Source organism: Apostichopus japonicus, chromosome 2 (assembly GCF_037975245.1).
Source record: "Apostichopus japonicus isolate 1M-3 chromosome 2, ASM3797524v1, whole genome shotgun sequence".
Lineage (NCBI taxonomy): Eukaryota > Metazoa > Echinodermata > Holothuroidea > Aspidochirotida > Stichopodidae > Apostichopus > Apostichopus japonicus.
This window is the reverse complement of record NC_092562.1, coordinates 25,096,659-25,123,138: the sequence shown is the minus strand read 5'-3', so window position 1 is coordinate 25,123,138 and position 26,480 is coordinate 25,096,659. Positions and strand designations below refer to the sequence as shown.

At 35.4% G+C, this 26,480-nt stretch overlaps 2 protein-coding genes across 5 annotated transcripts in view; one reads left to right on the top strand and one right to left on the bottom strand.

Moving 5' to 3' along the window:
• The window catches only part of LOC139983614 (tyrosine-protein kinase SYK-like), a 70,055-nt gene extending 65,777 nt beyond the window's left edge, over positions 1-4,278 (top strand). For all 3 annotated transcript variants that reach the window (XM_071997277.1, XM_071997293.1, XM_071997287.1), the window contains one exon: positions 1,343-4,278. In XM_071997277.1, the coding sequence (XP_071853378.1) occupies positions 1,343-1,433 (91 nt within the window). In that variant the 3' untranslated portion in view covers positions 1,434-4,278. The remainder of the gene's footprint in view (positions 1-1,342) is intronic.
• A 5,571-nt stretch (positions 4,279-9,849) lies between these two features.
• The window catches only part of LOC139983628 (tetratricopeptide repeat protein 39B-like), a 110,866-nt gene continuing 94,235 nt past the window's right edge, over positions 9,850-26,480 (bottom strand). The window contains exons 6-14 of one of the 2 annotated variants that reach the window (XM_071997312.1): positions 25,422-25,487; positions 23,000-23,108; positions 16,357-16,484; positions 15,915-16,076; positions 14,443-14,649; positions 13,366-13,477; positions 12,360-12,477; positions 11,636-11,752; positions 9,850-10,837 (exon numbers count right to left, since the gene is read on the bottom strand). In XM_071997312.1, coding sequence (XP_071853413.1) covers positions 10,684-10,837; positions 11,636-11,752; positions 12,360-12,477; positions 13,366-13,477; positions 14,443-14,649; positions 15,915-16,076; positions 16,357-16,484; positions 23,000-23,108; positions 25,422-25,487 — 1,173 coding nt within the window. In that variant the 3' untranslated portion in view covers positions 9,850-10,683. The remainder of the gene's footprint in view (positions 10,838-11,635; positions 11,753-12,359; positions 12,478-13,365; positions 13,478-14,442; positions 14,650-15,914; positions 16,077-16,356; positions 16,485-22,999; positions 23,109-25,421; positions 25,488-26,480) is intronic. The other variant, XM_071997306.1, reaches the window with a different exon arrangement.

Genomic DNA, 26,480 nt, shown 5'->3' with positions numbered 1-26,480 from the left:
TCTCAACAACAACAACAACAACTACTTCGTAAATGGAGACATTCAGTTGGAAAACCTAGAACATTTAATACCAAAAACAATCTAGTCTACACCAGTATTCCAACCTGACACTCTATGTGATGGGCTGTTAATACTATGCCAACTCATGGTTGTTCATACACATAGCTATATCTCTGCAGATATTCTGAACTGCAATATAGCAACATGAAACATGGAACAACATGAAACATGGAGCAACATGAAACATGGAGCAACATAAAACGTGTAGCAACATGACACATGGAGCAACATGAAACATGGAGCAACATGACACATGGAGCAACATGAAACGTGGAGACGTGAATACTAGAATCATGCCAATGAGTTGGCAAACCATAATGACAGTTAACAAAATACATCCAGCCTACACTGGGATGTTAACCTTGGTTTCCAGTTCTATTTGGCAGCCTCAGCCAATTTGTTGTCATTCATATACATATAATCAGCTTTTATATGCAATGTGGCATCTCTCACCGAGCAACTGTTGGGTTCATAATGACAGGTTGTTTAGGTTGAATTACTGTTAGTCTCAAGATGGTGCAGAGTGTGTGCTGTAGAAGCAGGTTGTGTGCTATACTCTTGGTGCAAACTGCATTGTGTTATACTGTTGGTGTGATTGTGTGCTAAACTGTTGTTGGTGCAGGTTGTGTGTTATACTGTTGGTGTGATTGTGTGCTAAACTGTTGTTGGTGCAGGTTGTGTGTTATACTGTTGGTGTGATTGTGTGCTAAACTGTTGTTGGTGCAGGTTGTGTGTTATACTGTTGGTGTGATTGTGTGCTAAACTGTTGTTGGTGCAGGTTGTGTGTTATACTGTTGGTGTGATTGTGTGCTAAACTGTTGTTGGTGCAGGTTGTGTGTTATACTGTTGGTGTGATTGTGTGCTAAACTGTTGTTGGTGCAGGTTGTGTGTTATACTGTTGGTGTGATTGTGTGCTAAACTGTTGTTGGTGCAGGTTGTGTGTTATACTGTTGGTGTGATTGTGTGCTAAACTGTTGTTGGTGCAGGTTGTGTGTTATACTGTTGGTGTGATTGTGTGCTAAACTGTTGTTGGTGCAGGTTGTGTGTTATACTGTTGGTGTGATTGTGTGCTAAACTGTTGTTGGTGCAGGTTGTGTGTTATACTGTTGGTGTGATTGTGTGCTAAACTGTTGTTGGTGCAGGTTGTGTGTTATACTGTTGGTGTGATTGTGTGCTAAACTGTTGTTGGTGCAGGTTGTGTGTTATACTGTTATCTTAACTCTGCTAAACAAGATGTCGTAGGTCACTTCAATCACTTCCTTGTTTCTCATCTTCCCATCAGAGCCAAAGACAGACCATCCTTCCACGATATCGTCAAGCACATGGGAGAAATCCTCCAAAGACTCAAATCAGGGACTCTGAAGTTTCGCTGACAAGGAGGAGGAGGGCTTCATTCTCAATCGATAATCTGAGGACTGATGTCTCATCTTTTATTTGAACAAAGAACACTGTGTATGATTAAAGGGATGATAGTTGAATGGCATCCCATGGACAAACTCACAATGATAAATATGAAGACCACTAAGAATCCTCATTATCAAAATGTAATAACTATTAAACAGCAACATGTCTTGTCAAAGGAGGAACTGTGTTTAGTAGGGAGGGAAGGGGGGGGGTGCCTTACAGTGGAGGGATTTTGGGGTGAAGATAAGTGTAACATGTTGGGAATGTTCTAGATTGGGGGGTTGGTCATAAATTGACCTTGTAGGCCACTTTAAGAATATGACCAAAATGGAAATATTACAATAATATATATGGGAATTGAGAGGTACGACAATTTTAGATGCAGCCAAAGGCAAGGAAGCCCCACAATTGGTCAAAGCTGATGAGTGATGTACCATTATGAATATTCATGGAGACAGGCTGTTAAGAAACTTGAGCAAAAGACTGATGCGAAAAAGAAGAAAGATGAGGGCCAGGTCCAAGTAGACAGTCTCCTTCGCTTTGGTCAAAGCTGTCCCTTCAGTCTGCTTTGGTTTTCAGCAAATTCAATGGAATTTGTTAATTTTTGGTTATCTAAATAACATTGTATGGATGATGAGGTAAGTGTTCATCAGAATACATTAATTTTGTTTTGTTAATCCTTGTCGGAAAATATTTGCTCATTTTTGTTGAAAGGAGTGGTGTTAGTTTTGTATGTAGATAGCAACAATGCAGGAGGGAGGTTGGGTTTGAGGCAGAGGGGGCCGGGAGAGGGGGTAGAGGGGTTAGGGTTTGTGGAATCTCACATATTGCCAGGAGGATGAAGGTACTGGTTCATGAGTCATGTGGATAAGGTGTCTGGGTTCTCTCTGTTTACAATTTGATGTACAAAGTTTGAATTTAGCTGCAATTTATAATATAGGTGAAATTCCTGATATTTCAGTGCTGGCATTGATCGTTGGTTTAAAGGGTGCTGGTCTTTCTACAGATCATAAGCATGTCTGGGTGCATTAGTTTATTTTTAGCTCATCATCATGTGACTTATATTTAAGTAAAAAATTGTAAATTTCTTGTTGATAATTTGTCTGTATAAACTACATAGTTTTAACTCTAGTACTAAAATCAGGATTTTTTTTTTTAATCTCTTCTTTTTTTTAATGTAAATGATAGGAGGTACAATAAGTTTGCCGTATTGAGAAGATTTTATTCAAAAATTATTTATGTAAAAAGTAACTGCCATTTTAAATGTTTTCATGTGCTGTCAGTTTTATATGAGGAGTTGTCACTTTCTCACTAGAAGTTGATGCTTTCTCTCGTAGCTAAGAGTAGAATTCATTTTTGGGTGACAGTAGCATTACGTAGTAACTAATACGTGTTTACAAAATTATGCAAAATCCTGTCTGTAGAATGTTGGAATACCTGGTCTCCTTTCAAAATGTAGAAGACAGTTGCCGGTTGTTAGAGGAATTGTTTTTCAATTCTCACAAATTTCATCCAAGTTATTTGATAAACACTTCCCTAAAAGATAGGTAATGTTCCATTTTGTTCAGAGAGGCAAAACTTGCCAGTAGTTATTATTCTCGAAAGTGGTTAACAATAATGTCTTCAACCATATTTCTTATAAACAAAACAGGGTAGGCGTGTTATCTCTACTATGAAAGTGTGTTAGGTTAAGGCTAACTACAGGGGTTTTTGTCACTTAAGAATCTAAATATCTTCGGGAAAGATTATTAAACAAAGTAACAAAACAGTTTCTCTGCGAGTGTGTCTGTTGGAGAGGGCGACATTCAGCTGCAAATACAAACTGTCTGCCTTAGCTATCTATCCTTCTGATTGGTCAGTTTACTTCACTGTTGAATATTCATAACCCTCTGTAAGTAGAAACACTTAGAACCACTAAAATAGACATTCTTGCAAATATATGTATGTATTGTGACAAAGGACTACCTTGATTAACCAGAGATATGCATCATTGTACAATAATTATGTATATTCAGCAAAAGATATAATTTATGCAAATTAAAGTTGTCACTGTTGCTACCTTTTTTTTATATTTAGCTTCCCCTTGAAAGTGTGTCTTGAATTAAATGTTGTGTTTATAACATTGAAAAGGTGTGAAAATTTGTGTTATAGAATCTTCTTTTAGTATGACTTTATGACTGTGTCATCTGCTAAATATGAACTTGATAAAGATGCATTTTCATTGCTGTTAATTTTTTTATGAAAGACGTTCATTCATAAAATTAAGTTTAGGAATTATCATGTCTTGTCTAAAATTCTACCCACGTATCATTATTTTAAAGTGGTAACAGTCACTTTCTTGCACTATAATTCTTGTGGATAATTAAATGCAGTCCTGACTGTAGTTATGAATATGCAACAGGTTATTACATGCTGATTTGTCAGTTTGTTCTTGTGATATTGATATGATTATGTACTACGAAGAAGCACATCCCCAGTAGTTATGAATATGCATAAATAATAGTATGATGATATGTCAGGTTACAGTATGTGAAACAGATCCACGCATAGTTATGAACTGACACAAGCAGATTTTAAAATTTTCCAACTTATTTTGACTCGCCCACATTGAATCACTTAAAAATTTTGCAATGTTTGGACCGAGTGGAAACAAATATTATCAAACTGTAATTTTATAATAATGTATAAATAAGTATGTACATTTTTTTTTTAAATGATAAATTTTTAATGTTTAGAAATTGTGCATGTTTTATGTGTAATCAATGGTGCAAATTTATTGGTGTGTCACTTTTCAACAATACACTCGGAATATAAGGATTCTGTCCATCTTTATTCTCTGTCTGTCCGGTTTATCTCAATGAAAACAGAAGATCCCCACAACCAATGGTTTTGTTGTTTTGAACTTATTGCAAATGAATTATTTGATACTAAGAAAAGGCAAGAAAAGAAAATGAAAACATGTTCCAAAAACCAGTAAATATTGCAATATATATAATCTGATGGTAAACTAAAACAATACATTCTTCTATAGTGGATGTAGAAAGCCTTTGGAAATTGCAACTTGGGGACAGATAGTAGTAGAGCTTTAAACAGGAATGTAAAATATCAGAAATCGATTGAATTGTTAAAGAATAAAAATTGCTGAGCTTCCAGGCCTTCTGATTGTCTGATGTGTTACTGCACTGTTCGACAGTATACACATACAAATATCAATTTGAGCCAACATATCAAATAATCATAACTTTAAAATCGGTACAAGTTGCTGTGTTGTAGCCATGGTAACCATTTTGGAAGGGGAAAACTTGATGAGGAAGCAAGTACTTGCACACACTCAACAATGATAAACCAAAGCATGTGTTTGATAGCTGAAATCTAATCTTGTTCTATTTATTACCTATGATAAACCAAAACATGTGCTTGATAGCTATAATCTAGTCCTGTTCTAATTTAATATTGCCTTTTAAGTATTACCTTCCACTTACTAAGGGAACCCAATGTTGCCATACAAGTTTAGACCGGTAACTCTTAGGAAAATAACTGCTTGACATGTAACAGTGTAAGGACACAACAGCAATTTACAATATAACGTCCAATCAACATAGTTCAAGTCTAAACATGTTAGAAGTACTAGTCTGAATGAAGTTAGACCAGACAACTGACAAATGTCGGTTCGTGTAACCAAACAAGTCTGGGTATGTTGCCATAGGCTAGACCTGCCATCATGCAAGGCTCTTGCTTAGTAGATATAAATAAATGTGAATTTTACAAATTTGAAATTACAAATGTGAATATTATTGTTCATTCTAACACTTTCTATTCCATATGTACTGCTGCATTACATCCTAAACAAGACCTATTAACTTGAATCCAGCCAAATAATTTAGGATGTTAGTCACTACAATCCAAATTATTTGAAAGGTTTGTACCTGAGGATCTGGTAACAATTTCTTTTTTCAATATAATTACACCTTAGTATATGCTTTCAAGATTAGCCTTAATATATGAACAAAAAGGTTGGGAGAGAATCTGCAATCACATCTGCATGTAAAATTAATTACAATCAGGTTTTTTTTTCTTTTTATCATCAAAACTGATAACATGTCCTTTGCTATTTATATGAGTAAAAATGGATGTAGTGTGGCAAACTTCGCATCACTGGTGAATACACCAGTCTCATCACCCATGAAGACACCAGTCTCATCACCGATGAAGACACCAGTCTCATCACTGGCGAAGACACCAGTCTCATCACCGATGAAGACACCAGTCTCATCACTGATGAAGACACCAGTCTCATCACTGGTGAAGACACCAGTCTCATCACCAATGATGACACCAGTCTCATCACCGATGAAGACACCAGTCTCATCACCGATGAAGACACCAGTCTCAACACCAATGATGACACCAGTCTCATCACCGATGAAGACACCAGTCTCATCACTGATGAAGACACCAGTCTCATCACAGTGATGACACCATTCATAAAGACCACTTACCAACAAATTTACTACAATACAACAACAAGAACAGAAAAACATCAATAAAATAATTGTACTCATATCCAAAAAGTATGCAAAACAAACATCACTGAAATCAAATCTCATAAAGTAGCAAATTAAGAGCTTGAAATATTAGTTTTCAGCTGTAAAGTTTGTGATTAGGTACCGAAGAAGACCAACCATAGCCTATTCAATAAAACATGATCAACATATGCAAACATTCTGACTAGCTCTATATATATATGGCAGCAAACCCAATTGTACCATTTTCAATATCTGTAAAACACCTTCCTTCTCATATCTATCACACACCGCATCATGTAGACTTCTAAAGAGACACATTTATTCTCTCTGGCAATAATCATTTGGCTTTGTCACCTCCAATTGTCTGCATTTGAAGTTAAATTACATATCCAGTCAGTTAATACAGATCCATGACAGTGACCCTAACACTGGGAGGAGGGGAAGGACAAAGGACCCCAAATAATTTCAAATTTCAAATTTCCACACCACTGAACATTGTTCTCACCCACTTCCTGCTCTCCCCAATCTCAAACCAGTGTCAGGTACCCTGCATCATGTCTGTAACCTTAATTGATAGATTTCAAAGGTTTATGGATGAGAATGAGTTTTTTTAGTTGACACGTAAGGAAATGGTGAACATGAGATGAAAGACTACATGTAAGCTGTACTTAAAAGCAAATATGAAAACTAATCAGAACAAAAGTCAAACCACTGGAAGCATTTCCATTTCTAAATTGATCAAACCCAAGTTAGCGTAATTCCCAACAGATTCATTTATTTTTGTTCTCAATAGAAGCCATCATGACACATGTGTTATATGCATTTAACTTGAACTCAGTCTGCATACATATATGTATGTATGTAGCACAGAGAATTTAAATACTAAAGTACTACCTAAGGTTAAGTGTAATTCCCAAATGTGTCACTTATTTTTGCTCTCATTACTAACACACTGTTCCATTTGGAGTTCATGAAGCAGTTCCTGTGAGCAAATTGAGCTAGGACTGCATAAATGTGGTAGGAAGGTGTCGTGGTTATAACATTAGGCTACAACGAGAAATCTGTCAGACAGAGTAAATTAACTATAATAATGATGGTTTTGTCACAAATATCGCAAAAAGCTAAAGAATAAAAAAGTGTGCATTTGGGGGGGTAGCTTGTATGATGGGTTCAATACTATAGCTTGAAAACACAATTTGCTGCTAACTTAGTTTACGATTAATTATAGTAGGATGGTTTGCCAGACTCACAAAGACCAACTTTTTCATTTGTTGACTAGATATATTTCTTCAAAGAACTTGGAGAAAATAGAGGATATCTACAATTTTTAAATCATTAGATCTGTTAACTAGTCCCGAATGAAATTATTTACATTAAACTTGTAGCGTTAAACTCATGATATTGTCATTATAAGAAACGAAAGCAAATCAGTCAGTGTCCACATTTTTAATAATTGAAGAATTATTAAAATCAATATAAGTAATTTATGAGATCACTCTCAAACTTGAAAGAAAAAGGAACTGTAAGAAAGCAAAAGAATCTAATTACAGATCATGAAAGAGCTATTTTAAAATGCACTTTTAAACTTCACTCCGAAAAATAACAGTTGTCAAGTTGATGAAACTTACAAGTTTCGTTTTATAAAAATTTCAAGAGTTTTAGCAAGTTTACAAGTCTCCCAGTGTTTTTGGATGTGAAAAGACGGCACAAGTAAGTAAATGAATAATATCATACAGTGTGCTGTCCACAGAACAATAGACAACCACACACTCAGGACTTTCCGTGCCACGCATATACACATGCAGGTGTGTTTTACATTCAGACTGAGGACACCATTGTTTTTCCATTGTTTAAAATCCATGTACCCTAACCTTAGTATTACCCCTGAACAATAAAAATTCTTCTCAGGTTGTGGTGATTCTTTTGAAATGACGTCTGAGAGGACTTGGAATTCCTTTGTTCGAGTCTTCAGTCAGAATACAAAACAATGGCACCCACACACACAACATACGAAAAAGAAAGAATTATAAAGGATCCTAAATCACTGTCAGGCAGGCTTCAAGGAAGGTTTCGATTTAGCCAAAAGGTCATCAGGAATTGGTTCAAATTTTAATATATCACAGTTGTTGTTTCAAATATACTTTCCTTATCAGAGTTGTATAACTTATATATACACATGTATATTAAGTTAAAAGTAAACATATTGTCAAAGTTATATTATGTGTCTGTATTTTGAGCATATTAAAAGTCACAATAAGTCAAACTTAATGAGGTCAAAACTTAAAATAGCCTGACACAATAAAAAAAAAAAAATACCGTTAACATAAAGTGATAATGTAACAAGGGTGCTTAAAAGAGTGCATTTAAGGAAGAAAAAAATGATTCAAGAAAGGATTGCCGCCACCTAGATTACATACACTTACGACAAACCGAACCTAAATGAATATACTGTTAAACTTAGTTAAAACTCTAAAAAGTGATAAGTTAAACATTTTTCAAATAGTATTTAGGCAAACCAATGCTTGGAAGGTTTTTAAATTATGTATATAGTTAAACCTGGCTCATTTTAACCCATTGCACATTATCCAATATCTTTAACTTTTAATTAATTATGACAGTTGAAAAGTGCAAAATGTTTGACTCTCAATATTCCATTCAACACAACAGTCACTAACCTGAGATTCCTAACTATATGGGTAAAATCTATTCATCATACATGGGCACAACCATGTACACCAAAATCCTAAACAGTCAAAAACTCTTTAGCGCTGCGTGAAAAGTTGCAAAATATAGCACCCTCTATGTTACCAAAATGTCTTAAAGGTGAGGGGGCCAAACTTAGATCCCTCTCCTAGATGACATAACATCTTAGGCCTTCCCTATATCCCCCCCCCCTCCCCCAAACAAAAATGATAATGGCACCCCTGACGTGGCTCAAATATTTGTTCCACGTATTACTGTTAAGATGTATCTTCGAGTACCCCAACCTCTATTAATACAACATTCTGGTGGAAGAAGGTGGTCATTATTATAGAATGTACCATCTTTCATACCTATCTTTCAAACTGGTGGACCAATACTTTCAAGTTCCCTCCTTTCACTGCTCTTACCCTCTCTAATCCCACCCCCTACCCCTACCTCTCTTACACTCATAAAATCCCCTCAATCCTTCTACTAACTTTTTAATTTTTTTTTCAGAATGTAATCTTCTCTGGTCAATGCACAAGAGTTAAATACTGTTATATTTCAATTCAACATCCAGCTGGGATAATTTTCTGATATAGCACTATATTTCCATTTTCTTGCTCTTTTGAAAGCACTAAAATAGGGACAACATGAGCATATCCTATTTCTATCCATATTAAGATTAGGAACTGTTCATACTGTCAGCACGTGTGCTTTGAAGCATCACATGTGGGGACAGTATAGAATGGTATTAGCATCAGGATAAACATTTCTCCAACTTGCTTAGCTGGCTCTTTCATATTTCCAATCTTAAGTAATATTAACCAACATAATTGTCATTACTTTAACCTTGATGAAAAATGTCAAAAACAAACTGAAGAAAAACGTCCATTAATATCATTTTTGGGAGGCCCATATGTAACTTACAAATACAAACGTACATAAACAGCTAAATACTGTTTTGCCAGGGTTTTGTATTGATATTTAACTTAACTTTCAAAACAATTTGTTTCATGGAATTTTCAATATTTCATGATACTGTCCACATTGCATGTGTATGTATATGTGTATATATATAAATATATATCTATACATACATTCATATATATATATATATATATATATATATATATGTATATATATATATACATTCATATATATATATATATATATATATAAATATATCCTATTACTAGACTATAATGAAGTATTTAATACAGTAAGCCAAAGTGTAAAACCTTTCTTACAGTTTAATATTGAAACTTTATATAACTTTACTACTGAGAGCAAAGTAAAGACAAAAGAAAAAAAGGGGTGGGGGGGGAGGGAAACTAATTCTTGACATTTTCCAAGGTTTTCAAATTATTTCAGTGAATATGAAATTGTGTGTATATATAAAGCTCATACTGATTCAGTCTTCAATAATAAAAAAAAAAAACTTCAATTTCACTTTCATCAAATGAAGGGATAAACACATAATCTCTCTTCTATATATTGTAAATATACTATAAAACCTTTTCAAGGATAAGGGAAGATAATTGTTAAAGCTCTATTTTGCTGTTACATTCTAATATGTAAGCCATTGAAGCCCTGTTACATTCCAATACATAACCATTAAAACTTGTAACAAAATAAAAGCCTGTAAGTTCTGTAATATTCCCCAAATAATTCCTGTTAACCTGTCCTTTCAGCTGTTATCCCCAAAGAGAAAAGCGGAAAAAAGGACCATGGCAGCAAAAATACTTTTCACAACCCCAAAGAGGTAGAAACAAAGATCTCTCTGAGAAAATAGACAAGCATGATACTTACCATACCTTTCAACCTCTTCTTTATGAATATTCATGACCAAATTGTGTGTTATCTACACAGTGAAAGACGATTCATAGTAAACCTCTAAGTACATAACTCTCTTTAATAGATCTGCGATAAATTCATATTAAAATAACTAGAAAGAGCTTCAGAGATCTCCTTTCTTATTTCCTAAGCATTTGGCGCATAAAAAGAAGTTCTATAATCCTGCTTCTGATGGAATGTGAGCTGGGTTTGACCCTTGACCCGGTCTCCGGGATTTTCCCACTTCCTCTTTGTCTTTCAGTCTTTCGAGGGCGGCATGCAACTTGAAATGAAGCCGGTTTTCCAGAATGTATTTCTTGTTGTACACTCTGTGAGGAAAACAAAAGAATTGAATTTACATTCCATGCATCCCCTTTGATACCACTGCGTAACATAATATCCTGCAGGTCAAGGCCCTCTACAGCAGGCCCCCCTCAAGTTCTAAACATGCAGGCAGGCCTCCAAGTGCAGTTCATTTACTGGCTAAATGCTAGTAGACTTCAGCATTTGGCAGTAAACTACAAGGGAAAGAAATGAACAGTTTACTGCCACTGTCAGTGAAAAATTTGTGTTGCCTTTTGATTGCTTCAAGAAAATATGTAAGTGGGAATTTGATTTTAGCCAGTGGCTTGATTTTGATGTCCTACACCTGACAGGGTCCTTGTATTTACCCCGAGAGACAAATTTCCTACCAGACAAGACTCTTTACCCTGAGAGACAAACTCCTACCAGACAAGACTATCATCCTACAGTATACAGAGCCCCTCTCAAGAAGGCATCTTTATCATTATACCACTCCTATGGTACTCCTATGGTACTCCTATGGTAATCCTATGGTAATCCTATGGTACTCCTATGGTAATCCTATGGTAATCCTATGGTAATCCTATGGTACTCCTATGGTACTCCTATGCAGATATCGTCAGGGTAGGGTACCTTTACAAGTCCCATACTAGACAACGCCCTTCAAGCAGAAGCCTCCCAAACACAGCCCTACAAGCAAAAGGAGTCATCAATTATCAAGTCCCTCATGGCAGAGAGCAGGTCCTGCAATGCACCCCTGAGCTAGCTGGTCACTAACACACATGTACACAACAAAAGATACACCACACTAGTGTTATACTGACCTACACTGGTAGAGAAAGTTTCCTGCATCCTGTAACCTGTTGTGTTGTAAGTAAAGAATACCCAGCTCCAGCAGAGAGTAAGGAACAAGGTAGGAATTATAGTCCAAATGGTCCTCACTGTTCAAAATTGACAGATCAAATAAGAAAAGAATGAGATTAGAAACTAAAACCACTACGGGGAAAATATTAAAAATGCAAAAATACCTCTAATGAGGCACAAATCCAATGTAATTTTAATGTAATTGTCTTGTACAAGCCTCTTTCCACCCCCCCTCCCCCTCCACAAAGATTTATAAAGTTGCACAACATTTAACTGAGACAGGGTAATCCTAAACCTTTTTTATCTCAACCACATTCAAGTGCAAAGGAACTGATCCAAACACAAACAAAATTGTTTTAAACGCTTTTGTTTTCTCAATTAATGGTAAATATGGAAACTTCATCAATGTAGCCAGTGTAACATCAATCGTATTACGAATGAAGCTTAATGTAAACATTTGAACTTAATAACCTGTTGTCAGAAAACGTTGACCTTTAAAGAGCTTTCATACAAACGACCACAGCTAATAAAACATTTGTCCTTTTTTCACTATCACATACAAATAGACACCCTTCCATAACTCCCTTACACTACCTCTATCCCCCCTCCTCCCCTAGCCATACAAATAGGCCCAAAAAATGAAATGTTTTGATAATAATATCTGAGTAGATTTAAAGGACATACTTGACAAGTACTTCATGGAAACAAAGTTCAGCTTGTGACGGTTTATTCATTGCTTTCTGTATGACTCCCTTCAGCAACATTGCAAGGCTATAGTCATCTGCATAACAGCTGTAGGTACCTACAGAAGAATGTTAGAACCATTAACATCAACTTATGGTTTATACATTAATATTATATCACTCTTTTGTAAACATTTAAAATACTGCAGGGAGAAAATATCTTGCCAAAAGCATTTCCTCTGGGTAAGAAAAAGACCTATTCTACCAGGCTACTGCCCTGTCAGGGAACAACAGACATAAAACTTAAGGTTTCATATCAATGTCATAAAACCAAATTTGTTTAATGCTGCACGTTTCATTCGAAACAAAGAATAAATGAGAGAATAAAAATTGTAAATTATCTCTGGAAGTGTCATATTGGTTTGTTATTATTCTGGAAGTTTTTGCCTGATATTCTTGTTCCTGGTGCAATTGTGGTAAACTAAACTATCAGTTTGTGTTTTCAGATACATTTTCTTTCCTTTAAAAATCAAATACAAGATTGTGCCATATTCAAAGAAGCAGCATTAATTTATTATGTATGCATGACTTGATAAATTGACAAATCGATGTTAGAAGTGCGATCGGACAAATTTTTAGAGATCCTCCTTAGAGATGTTTAAAAACTATAAATAATGTCAAAAGGTGCAGACAAGATCGTGGGACAATTTTCTCACTTATTGAAACCAAGAAACAAATCAAGGATCGTGTCTGGAAGTCAAGTTATCATAAATATGCACACATTTGATTAAATGTATTAATCTAACGATCACATATTGACACCATAATTTAAATGAATAAACACAAAATACACAAATTAAGAACATTTGAACTAGTTTATTTACAACATTTCAAAATGCCAAAGAACCTTTGCGGGTTTCATTTTGTGTGCTAATAACCATTTTTTTTATTTCTTGAAAAACAGAGGAAGGGATGATATCACACAACCTTATGGAATTAATGTTCACCTTTGATGTTTCTTAATTCTCGCAAGGTATTGTCAATCAATACTAAGATTGGATCCAGTAACTGCCTGTCTTTGCTTAATATTGAAAATCCATTCCAGAGGTAGATGAGTTCCTGTCAATGAAGAAAGGACAGAAATATATGATAGATTAAGAAAAATAATAATAATCATAAATAAGTTCTTAATATAGCGACGAATACCAAAAGGCCTCTAGGCGCTTTACAAAACTTTAAAAAAATTAAAAAAATCAAAAGACAGAGAAATCAAAGGAATAAAAAGCCTAGAAAATACATAAACGAAAAAAACAGTGTGTAAAATACGAACACAAAAATCTAAAAACACAAGAAGACTATAAAACAGACCAAAACCTATAAAAAACAAAGGATAAGCACATAAAATAGAGTTGTACAAAAATAAAAGTCTAGATTAAAACACAAGTATATGAAAGTGAGAAAATCCCGTTGAGACACTAAAAAGATGTGTTTTTAAAATTTTCTTAAATATGGCGAGAGATTTGGCAGTCTTTATGTTGTGTGGTAGGTTGTTCCAAAGCTTCTTTGAGGTGCTAAAACTATATATCTATGGGGTTAATACACACAGTTTATCCAAAATTGAAAATAATATTTCTCTTTAATCTGTATTGTCCTATAATACCCGGGGAGATAACAAAATCGCCAACATTTCCCTGAAACCCTGACACCATCAAAAATGTTACAAATAAATTAACTAATGGGAATAAGAAATCAGTTTCAGTGAAAACCAAAATGCTCAAAGGGTACCCAACTCAAAGTTTAACAACAAGTGACCATTATTAAACCCTTTAGCATATCCAGAGAGAAGGCAGAGAAAAGGTCAGTTTTGCTCTCTTACAAAAGGTAACAGTATAAAACAATTTGCTATAATCAATATTCCTATCAATAACCTATTTTGCATAACATATTCTAAGAGATTATTACTGTTGCAATAAATGTCTTAGATTCTTATTATCAGCCAAAATTGGACCTTTTTTTGGCAAAATGGAGAGGGCAAATATGTCCTCAAATTTTAGCCATGTCAATCAAAAATGTCTGAAGCTCACCAGTCCTGCCAGTGAGGAAGACCAACCGTGTTGCAGTGACTTTCTAGCTTTCTGCACTGAAAATTTCTCAAGTGGAATAGATTTGCCAGCAATTCTCTGCTTGTGTACAGGTACCTGGTTGAAGATCTCCTTGACTTTTGCCTTTAACTCGAGTGTTTGGGGTTGGTACATGGACAGAAAAGCTGCTTGTTGGTAGAGATATATCGTCTGAAAGAGATATTAAAAAAAAAAGTATCAATACATTATTCATTAATATCAATGCTTGACAAATGATATATTTAAAAAAGACGACAAAATCATTGAAATAAAATGCCTCTAAATTATCTTGATAAATTAATGATGTTAGAAGGAAACACTGGAAGGTCAGAGGTCAAACATAATACGTCTCTTTCTAAATCTGTTAGTTTTTCAAGAAAGTCACACAAAATAATCATGTTATGAATTTTCTTGAGGACATTTTCTCCATGAGTATTAGCTTCATGACTCAGCCATTAGCCTACAAAAATTCTTGGTATTTCTTATGAATTAAATGCACCTCATTTATATTTAGAACAAAAAAGTATAATTGGGCATTAATTCATGAAGAACAAAATGTAAATCAAAGCTAAGCTGGGAGAGCCTGCCATCATATTTTTATAAGTTTGGTCATGATTTCATATTATATATTTCATATTATATCATAACTTTGCCAATGTTCAAAATCTTATTTCATTTGCCTACATCTAACACACCGTTGAGATCTTTCACATGATTAGCCATTTTTTCACCATGTAATGAAAAAGACCTTTTGAAGTTTTGATAAACTGCTAGTTTAGTTAAGCATTTGTGTAAGCTGTTAGGAAGCCATTAAAACTTCAATAGAAACCCTATACCCATTTGATGATCCTGGATGAACACTGGCTAATACCCAAGTCATTTCTTTTTTACCAGTGTTCACATACTAACTAGGCAGGTGGTGTATCGATTGTCCCACCCATTCCTCTGTGATTCCAAACCACACCAGCAACCCAGATTCTTTTGAGCTAATCTCCCAACACTATACAGAGCCTGCACCCTTATGTTGACATAGTTGAGGTAGTCTACCTTCAACTCATGTGCATACCTGCCCAACTCTTAAGGTTTTACAGTAAAGCTCACAGTTTAATCACAATTTTCTCATGGTTGGATCACCAAATCTCTCATACATGTGAATATCTTTCAAATCATATAAGAGCAGCTTTACATGGACTGTCTTGTGAATATTCCAAATACAGAACTTTTAAATAGGCATAACAAAGCTGCCAAGTAATTAACACAATGCTAAAAAAGTATAAAGAATTGAATTCCTTGGCAACTTTCTTCGATAGAATGTTAAAGCAGTGCAATTTGTGTTACTTTAGAATGATTTTGAAAATCAATCTTTTCTACAAGTCTCCTGGTTTTGAGGGTTGTGCACCTTGCTATGTAATCAGTGTGCCGTAGTTGTAACATACCTTGGACCATTTGCTATCCCTGCTGAGTCTCTCAGCGTAGAGGACAGCTTCACTCCAGCTGAGCTTGAATACGTGACACCACATAAGTTCCCAGTAACACACATGATGGACCTGAACCCACTCCTCCTGACAGGCAATGGCCTGCTTATATAAGGAAATAGCCTGCAAATAGTGAAAGAAATGCCATTGTGTTACATTTTGTACTTTTCTTTCAACTGCCAAGTATTGCTGACGAAGGTCCCAGGGGATAAAAGATAATAGATATTTTCTAAAACTTTACTCCTTATTTGTCAATTATGAGTCATATCTTATTTCTCTGGTTTTCTCTAATAATAAATATATATATATATATATGGCAAACATATAGTGCGTTAGGACTCAGAGGGATCGAGTCAACCCCATATTTTAAAATAGTTAGATTTTGATGACTGCCCTCTCTCACCTCATCAATTTTAGCACTTATCGTTTTCGTCCTCCCGGCCAGAAAGAGAAAAATGACGCCGTTTGGATACTTCTGCAAACATTCCCCGAGTTTCTTCTCTGAATAGTCTGGATCTCCGTCTCCTGTGCCTGGAGAAGAAACGAATCAGAAAGAAGTTTGAAGGATTATGGAGAGAGAAGAGGATTCTTAACACTCCAGAGCATTTGAGACATTACCGCACAACATGTAGAATAAAACAGTGGAGTTGTTGCGTTGAGATTTGTGAGTGAAGTAATAAATTAATTGCACAAAAATTACTGAACATCCATGAAGGATAACAATTAACAAACTCTCATTTCCTGCATTTTTTTCCCTTCATAAATGATGTTACATAAGTTGCCATTCTTTCCCAACCCCCCCACCCACCCACCCCCACCCCAATTAATAACAAAGATTGAAAACTTCAGGTACACACACAATATGCATTCTAAAAGCTGCTTTCAAGTTAACAGAATTATTTTCAGAAGTTGGAAACTAATATCCTGGAATGAAAACAAGGTTGCGAAGTGTGTGAGAATTAATTAAAATAATGACATTGAAATCCATCCACTGTGTAATTAACTGCTAGAAATTCCTAAACAATATAAACATTTCTCCACACCTCTAAAGAAAACAAACGAATTAGTTCATCTGGTCGATCGTCTCACGTGACAATTTTATTTGCTTTTCTAACAGTGATCGTTCCAAGTAAGTAATACCTGTATAAAACACACAAGGTTTTAAGTTTCTGAAAATTAATGAAGTTGTGATATTGAAGCTGGTCTACCATATAATTAAGGGCATCAAGTTTAAAATATATCATAAAAAAAGCTGCAATGATGTTATCAAGGACTAGAAACAGGAGACATTGATTATACAGTTAGAGAGAAATATTTTCAACAAGTTTGATCACTGATCAAAATTATTAAAAACATAGAAAATACTGTATGCCACTTAAATGGAAATTGTGAGCAAGGCCTCTGACAGTTAGGCCAGGGCCCTAGGATATGTGTGTCACCGAGCCCCTAACTTCATGGCCACATTCATGAAAATGAGAATAGTGAATTATACATTTTGTTTTGTGGCCATTTTTGTGCAGGGTACCCTAATTGACACAGGAACTAAGGTTTTAGCTCCAGAACCCACCCCACACCCTCTTAGAATGTAGCATGATTGTGAGCTTTGCATGGTTTGAATGTGGAGTGGCCACGTGTCGCGTCCAGTTTTGACCTTTGACATGCTGTGTCATGGGTCATGGAATTTGCTGATCAGATTCTTCTGAATTTTCAGTTGTCATGGCAACACTTCAGAGTATTTTTCAAATTGTAAAAATGCTTCAGCATCATCTTGGGTTTTCAAAGTGCAAGATATCAGTTTTCAGACGGGTAGACTCAACATTAGCTGGCGGTGTTCATTTATGATTTATTAATATATCAAATTTGAATAAAACCAATACACAGCTAATCCTTACCCTTGGCTTTGTGTTTCATATAAGTAAGGACTTGAACTTGATAGAATGTTTGTTCTCCCCTTTCCTTTTTAAGTTTTTTTTCTCAACTTGATATGTACCTCAATGTGCAAGTACCAGACATAGCTGCTGTATTTTCTCAATATTTGCCTGTCTTGGTATAGTATAAGATTATGATCGATTTTACTTCGCCAACCTCTCCAGACGAGTATATCCCTGACCTTTAATCAACCTAATTAAGCATCTTTCTTAAAAGTCTATCGACCTACAAAGACATTTCTGAGATGAATATTACCAAGAGAGAGAAAGAGAGTCAAGAATGTTTTTGTCACGTCGATCCATCTTGCTTTTTGTGGTTCATTAATGGAGCAAACTCTTACAAACGGTTTTGTGGCAAATTGCAATCTCAGTTATAAAGATCAGTGAAGTCATTCATCATTCACCTTTCTCATTTTTTGTTTGTTTCTTCTTTATTTTTAGATTCCTTTATCCTGCCTAATAGGCTTCAAATATAATACATGTAAAATAAAATCCAAAACTGTCATAGCAAGCCCCCAATACAATTATCGTATCGGGAACAAATTCACCGCTCTCGTACTAAGTAACCTTGTCTATTGCATTTTATAGTTAAGACAAATATTACACCGTATAACGATACTTTTATATTTCATTTTTTTACTTTCAAACACTCTCTATCAACGTCACAGAGTTCAAACATGCTATCCATGCCCTGACACAAGGGACTTGGGAATGACGAAATAATCATCTCAGATTATTAAATTAATCGTTTTTTTTTTTTTCAATTTATGTCAAAATTGTATGTGAGAAGTTAATAAAAGCATCAAATAAATAAAAATGCCATCTTAAAGTAACATTGACATTTTCATTCCATTCCCCCACCTCTTTTTCTCTCCAATTATATCTCTTAATTGCAGGATGACGACACACAAATGAAATGTTTGTTATAACTAAAATGTCTAGTTCTGTTGTGGAGTTGTCTGATCATGTAACCGTCATAACCCAATAGATTAAATTTAAGTGTTTCCTAATTAAATTTCGTGCAATATATGTCCTTCTTGCATTCACAAATTGCCAAAAGCCACAAGTTTAAAGGCTTTTGTTGTCAAGGAAACCCACATAATATCCCAAATGTTCAGGCTACAATGTGAGCAATCTTTGTCAATACCATACTTAAGAGAAAAAAAAGGTTCAGTAAAATGGACCTAATTGCTGATGTACACTCACTATGCACACATTCATAAAGTCAACTTGATTTTTGTAATCTGGACTCAACATCCATCCAACCCCTCCCCTCCCCACCCCAGCCAACCCCTCCCCTCCCCACCCCAGCCACCCCACCCCTTCCAAACTCATTCCTCATGTAAGCAGTCCACATCCTACACATGACTCATTATGAGAGAAACATGGCTTTTAATGTAACAGAACAAGTAACAGACTAATCATTGGCAGGATTACATATACATAAAGATATCAAGGATAGCTGTGTGGGTCACTCACTCCCCCCCCCCTGCCAGCACCCCTCTCCCTCCCCTCCCCCATCCCCATTCTCTGATTCTCACTTCTAATTGGTTAAATCCTGCCCTACAATGTCGATGGAGAAAAGTACAAATCCCTCTACGTGATACTAAATTACAAGGATATTCAACCAATAAAAACTAAAACACCATTCCCTTCTTGCTAGTCTGCCACATGTGCACCTGCCAAAAGACGGTTAACGACACAACCATTGCAAATCAATTAATTTCCAAACTTGTAGTTAATCATGCATAGGTGGCAGTTGGAAGGCTTAATTAAAAACACATCTGATATGACGAAATACCACTTTGACAGCATATGTGAAGCTATAAGAATGGTTATTTGAAAGATGATACTGTGGCTAAAAATGAAAGGATTCCATCCGGCGATGAGCTGAAAAACAAAACCAAATTTGTCACAGTTTAATACTTCGCTGACTCGTGGCTGCCAACAAACATTCCTGTGAACTTCACACGAACTCAACAGAAAACACAGCGACTGATTAATCTGCCTGACTATTTATAAGCTTAACAGTAGTAAATATAAAAGTATATGATGAATGTAGAAAAGTAAAATGGTTACCAAGAAAATTGGATACAGAAAAACTGAGAGAACAATTGAATGGAATTTTTGGGATTAGAAAGAAAACCACACTAAGTGAGTGCCCTATTCTGACTGCAATTTATGTTTTCTTTGAAATTTTGATAATTTTTCAGAATAATTACAAAGCATGGCACTAGTAAGTTTGCTCAAGTGAACCTGGTAGTGAGAGTATTTTGAAAATCAGCATGAAACTTTGATAATTAAAAAAACAAATAAGTTTTAATATAAAACTTTAGTATTGTCAAAGGAAATTATTTCAGTTTCAGAGTATGATAGTGGTGTGAAGACAGGTAAATGAGGCTATTTGGTGATATAGTGTCAAGGACTACCATAACGGACGATAATTAACGACGAAACAAAGGAAATTGGATGACTCTCGATGCAAATTTGCCCGGGGTGTAAAATTTGCAGTGGTTATCTGAGAATCAGAGTAAGTGTGCTGATTGTCAGAACAAATCAATTTCCAGGATAGACAGATATATACCAGCCTTAATAACTGGTGAGAAGCGACTGATCAACCCATTTAAGGGCAGGTAAATGTGATTCTCAAACTGTGCTAATCTGAGCCTCCAGCTATAGCCTTGTAGAACTGCCTGTCAAAGACAAAACAGACACCTCAGGGGGACAGGATACAGTATAAATGATACTGTATAGAAATGGTCAAAGCTTGTCCAATCACATGAGAGGTCCCTGGATATTATTGGAGTATAATGGATGGAGAATACATGGGGGTTTACTGACAAACAGATTGTTAATCATCCTTGATAATGCTCAGCCATCCAAGCACTATCTGAAATATATATGTTTGGTTCAATTCGATCGTCCACGGTAAAATAATTGGCCAATCAGACGACAGAGAATTAAACTGGGCCAGAGTTAACTGAGCAGATACAGTAGCTTTGAATTGAATTACAATTGCAACCGCAAACCTCTTATCGAGTTTGTGAAATAAAGTTAAGTTCAAAGTATTCATATACTTTGACAGAGAAACAATAAATACCGTGCATGCCTAATTCATAATGTTTCACAAAAAATGAATGTGGGTTTGAAGCATTTAACATGAACTTCACAAGTAGATATATCAGGAGGATGCTATCCTCCGATCTAACATGGCCTTTTATAATTCAGATTTATTCAAACTTCAGACAATCAGAGCTGTGAAATCAGCAGCCATCACCAGCAGCACACCATCACCACCACCACTAACAGTCATCACCACCGGCATCACCACCGACGTCACCACCGACATCACCACCGACATCACCATCGTCTTAAACCAGCCTGGTATATAGGCAGTATATCTGGAGACACTAAACTATAACACACTGTAAGCATACATGTTGGTATAAGGTCGAATCATGGCTCCTACCGGACAATTGGTTTTCCCAAATAACACAGGACTTTACTCCACTTTGCATTTGTTTAATACCACATGGATCAAAACATAGATCAAATACCATTTTATTCTGATAGGGAGAACTACAGACTGCATTTGGATGAAAAATTCACCCTATTTTAATCAACCAGGGCTCCATCGCTCGACCTCCAGAATGGAAGGATTTATTGCATAATTCTAATTAATGAAGCTAATTTCAACTTGTAAGATGGTGTCTGATGTTTCTTCAGAGACATTCATGTTTAGGGACCAAGCCAAACTTTAAAACCAGCAGAAACAAGTTTTGACTGGCATTGAAACTTTCATCTGTGAATTCTGTTTGAGTTGAGAGACAACAGTTTATGACTTTGTAAGTTGCATTCACCAGTGCTCCAGTTTTCATGACTCTCAAAAAAAAAAAAAAAAGAACGTTGAAGGGTGGAAAACATTTAAGAATTCAAAGTCACATGCATGACAACATTTAGACAAGAATCTCTTAGCTTTCCGCAGACACTTAACTCATTCTCTTCTGTCGATGCCTGACTTTTCAAATAACATGCCACTTAAAATATTCCATTTGCAGTGTATTTACCCCCAGGATCTCAATTTGCATGGAGTTTGTAGTGTTGTGAATAAAATGCATGATAAATTATCACACCATATTGGGGCACACACAAACAGTTTCCCTATGGCAGTTTCCACATATAACTGTCCACAGATCCTGACAGGACGTCGAGTTGGGTGAGCGCCCTGTCAGAGATGTGAATGACTCCTTTATATGCAGACATAACTCATCTATTCTTTCGTCTACAATTGTCACGTTTTGACGTTTTCTTACTGCTATTATCCATACATCCATGCCAGAGAACTGACCAGAAACAGAAGAAAAATATCTCTCTTTACACCTTTCAGAGGTGATTTTTTTTACTTTGGGAAAAAGTATGAAAGAAAGAAACAAAAACAGGGTTGCAAACTCTGAAGAGCAATAAGCTTAATGTTTTTTTTTTTAAACTTAGGTCCCATACTTCTATAGGACTTGTGTATGATAGGCTACCAAAGATATCACTGGAAGAACAGGAGGAATATACTCTTACACTGATGAACACTAGAGACACACAGTACATGCTGACTCTTTGATTTACCATCAATCTTTGTGAAGGGGTAGAAAGCCAGAAAAAAAACATAATTGTGTGTTTGTTTAGCACTAAAAGAGATGCTTTTAGAAATATCAAGATTGGTATCATTGTAACATGTTTACTATAATATAAACTTTAAGGTAGTATATGTCTATTTCTCACTCACCCAACAAAAAGTTCTCCCTAAAATTAACAACTTTATATTATCAGGCATCCAACTTTTCCTGTCTCCTTAAAAATCAACCATAGCAACCTTGTTCGGCTATATCATATTAGGTTAACGATGAGTTATACAAGAAACATTGTCATTAATTAGGAGAGGAAGGACTAACGAGTTACTTACCAAGGACGACAGAGGTTACGGTATGGAAGCCAATTAATGTACATGGACAGAGAGGTGAACGCAGGCTGAGCAGACTGCTTCCCAGCTCCAACTCATGTAAGCAAGTGAGTTACACAAGAAACATTACCATTAATTAGGAGAGGAAGGACTAACAAGTTACTTACCCAGGACAACAGAGGTTACGGTATGGAAGCCAATTAATGTACATGCACAGAGAGGTGAACGCAGGCTGGGTAGACTGCTTCCCAACTCTAACTCATGTAAGCCACGTTCCTATTACAAGAAGAAAAAACAAACAAATGCTGAATAAGAAAATAAGGCAGAGGAGAGTAATACCATCATCATAGCTAAAAAATGTAAGTTTGGCTGATATTTAATCTCAAACCTGTATTGCTATCATGAGTCAGGAAGGAGGGGGTGGGAGGGTGTGGGAGGGGCTTGGGTGGGGCATGGGTGGGTGTGGGTGGGTGGGAAGGGAAGGGACTAGAAAAAATCCCGTTTTTTATCAAAAGTATTCTTCTGAGTTTGATTTATAATTACTGTCAAACAATAAGTTGAAGAGAAGTCTTGTTGTTAGTCACATAGTCAAAGTAATCAAATTAAAAAGATCTATGCAGGAAGATGTACATATCTTGATCAGGCTATGAATTAATTATATGTTTAGAAATTTCTTTGGGGGGGCTGAAACCCCCCTCACTGGTACCCAGGGTGCACCCCACTTCCCACTTAGTATGCCCCATTCTATGGAAGTATTTTTGAGCTAACTTTCAAGGAAAAATAGACTGACTTTGAAGCATTCAATTGGACGACTACATACACAGGAAGAAAATAAAATACTTTAACAATTTATTTTGACAGTTTTCAAAATCAGGAAATTACATTTCCAATTATATTAGTTTAGTTTAGTTCAGTTTATTTTAGTTTAGTGTATTTATTTATATTTTGCTGCCATGCAATATAAATTATTTCTCATCCCTGTCACTACCAATTTCAGACGTTTCCTATTTATATATTTTGACACCATTATAACACCCTAAAACATTTTCTTCAATCAGTGATGTCTAGATTCCGTGCGTGGGTAACAAAGCAAGAAATTAAACAAGACAGAATATGATCAATTTTTCAGCCGTATTAAAAACTAATCGTCTTTTGGAATCTCTACCTTTAGCAGATGACAGCCCGAGGTTCTCACAGCTGATTTGATTTTCATGGAATTGTAATGATTGACCTGTAAATTACGTAGTTCATATTTCTTTTTAGCTTTTTGCGTCCTTTTCTATGATTTTTCTCAACCTCACAGACTCCACTATGCCATAACGACATACATAACTAGCTTATCTATTTAAATCTTACTTCAAATGGTGGCATAAAAGTTGAAAAATTTGCAACTTTCAACTTTGTTTTTCTCAATATGTAATCCAACACCAAGCTTGATTTGTGCACAGTCTATATGGCAGTTGTACCAGGGAGTTCCATAATGTTCAACTCCCTGGTTGTACCAACGCAAAGTCTTGAAACTATTTTCAGCAACGGCTCATAACTAAACCTGCATCTCTGATTGGTTGAATTCAAACTAGTGGGTTTGGGGGAACTGTATGCGATTAATTTTTAATGTGGAATTTGTCGTGGACACTTTACTCGTTATCTGCAAATATCCTTAATTACTCACCAATTAACGATGTTGGCAGGGAAAAACTTGGCTGATATCTTAGTTTGCTCATTTGTGATTGATATATGTAAAAAACTCGATGGACATGTCAAAAAGGTAGAAAACGGCGACCAAACGCAAAATGCTGCTTTAAACCAGATGTAAAGCTAATCAACACAGCAGTATCTACTTAACCTTAGTGCTACTTATGGTATATTTAGGCTGAAAATGTATTCAAAATATTCATCATTTGTATCAGGAAAGGAAAGAAAGAGAAAAAATGGTTTGGTAACAGTATACTGCACAAAAAATCATTTAAAAAAATTTAAAAAAATGAAAATTGTCATTTTTCATTGGGTACATAAATTCCTGGTCAGTTTTCTGCTGTTCATTGTTAATGAACTCCCAGAATCTCTATATTAGCCCTTCAAAAAACAGACTTGAATAAACCAAACTTGACTGAAATTAAGGAAACCAATCAAAAAGTGATGAACCTTCTTTTAACAATTGAATGAACCTTTATACAAACATGTCACATATTGAAATACAAAGATTTATCAAAAGTTTCAATATCCCACAAAAAAATAACTGAATTTTTTTTCTTTAAAAACAACCTCTTAATGATGTCAGCCATTTGCGAGGAAAAGGCCTCCGGCATCACTATGATCATCAAATCTAAATGCAATCAAACTCAAACTGTATGTTTTGTTCCACTTTCAGATTAACAGTTTTATCTTCTTTAAAAATTCTGTCAAAAAAAATATTCAACATTCAAATTTGTTGTAAATAGCATCTACTGAAATGAAAAATGACAAAACTTTTCAATTGCTTCAATTCCCAAAGAGAAGGCTCTTCTGATGTCTTACATGCCTGCACGCTGGCAGAGAACTTCAAAAACTAATTTGCAGTAAAAAAAAAACAAGTGTTGGTTGACAAACCTGACTGCCAGTGAAGCCTACAAATTCCAAAACTTTCAGCAACCTCTTGGGTAAAATGGACAGCATCTGGGGGAGAAGGAAAAAAATAAATAAATAAATAAACAAATAAAATAAGATATAATAACATTAACTATCCATGAAAAACCAATCTAATAATAACAAAATCGACGAGTTCTCAAAATAACTCACAAATATAATAAATTAATCATGTTCAATTTGAATCGGTTACATGTCACATTTGCCTCGTTTACTCTCCCCGAAATCTTGACAAGCAACAGACTCGACGGTTTCGGAGCTTTTTTTCCCCGGTCAATAACCCGAACTACGATTAAAGGGTGGCGATGCAACGAAATTTGCAACGACACATTCGAGGGAAATCCATAAAAACAGAGAAAATATATAACAAAAACATGAAAACAGAAACCCTTGAAGAATATCGATGTGTGGCGAGGGAGTTTTGTCCTTACATTTAATGCAAACATTAAACTTCAGTGCATTATTCAAATTTGAAAGGAAAACCTGAGATATTTGCAGTAAAAGACTGTCATCAAACATTTTCAGAGTAATACAATAAAGTAGATCATTTTTTTTTTCTTTTTCAAAACTTGTCCAGAAATAATCTATACTGTATCTGCATGAAGAGTGTCTGGGGATATCTCCCAAAAAAAAAAAAAGAAAAAAAAAAAAATAACAGAAAAAAATAACATAACCAAATTTGAGACAGAAAATGGTACATTCTAAGTTAGGTATGTATAGTTTAACTTCTACCCACATGGTTGTCTGTATTAGCTGCTTTTAATTTTGGGGTGTGGGGCTGGAATGAGGGAGGGGGTGTACACCCCCCATACCCCCTCCCCACCCCCCCCACCCACCCAACCCCCTCTCCTGGATAAGTGCCTGCAGAGATCTACCACAGTACAACATATTTAAAAAGAAGCCTTTTCTATTGATTGTTCCAAACTTATTGCAATAATAATCTGTCTTGTTAAATCCACCTTAATCTAAGACTAAAGCTTCTATAAACCGCATCTTTTTTTCCTGTTTATTTATAGTTTTATC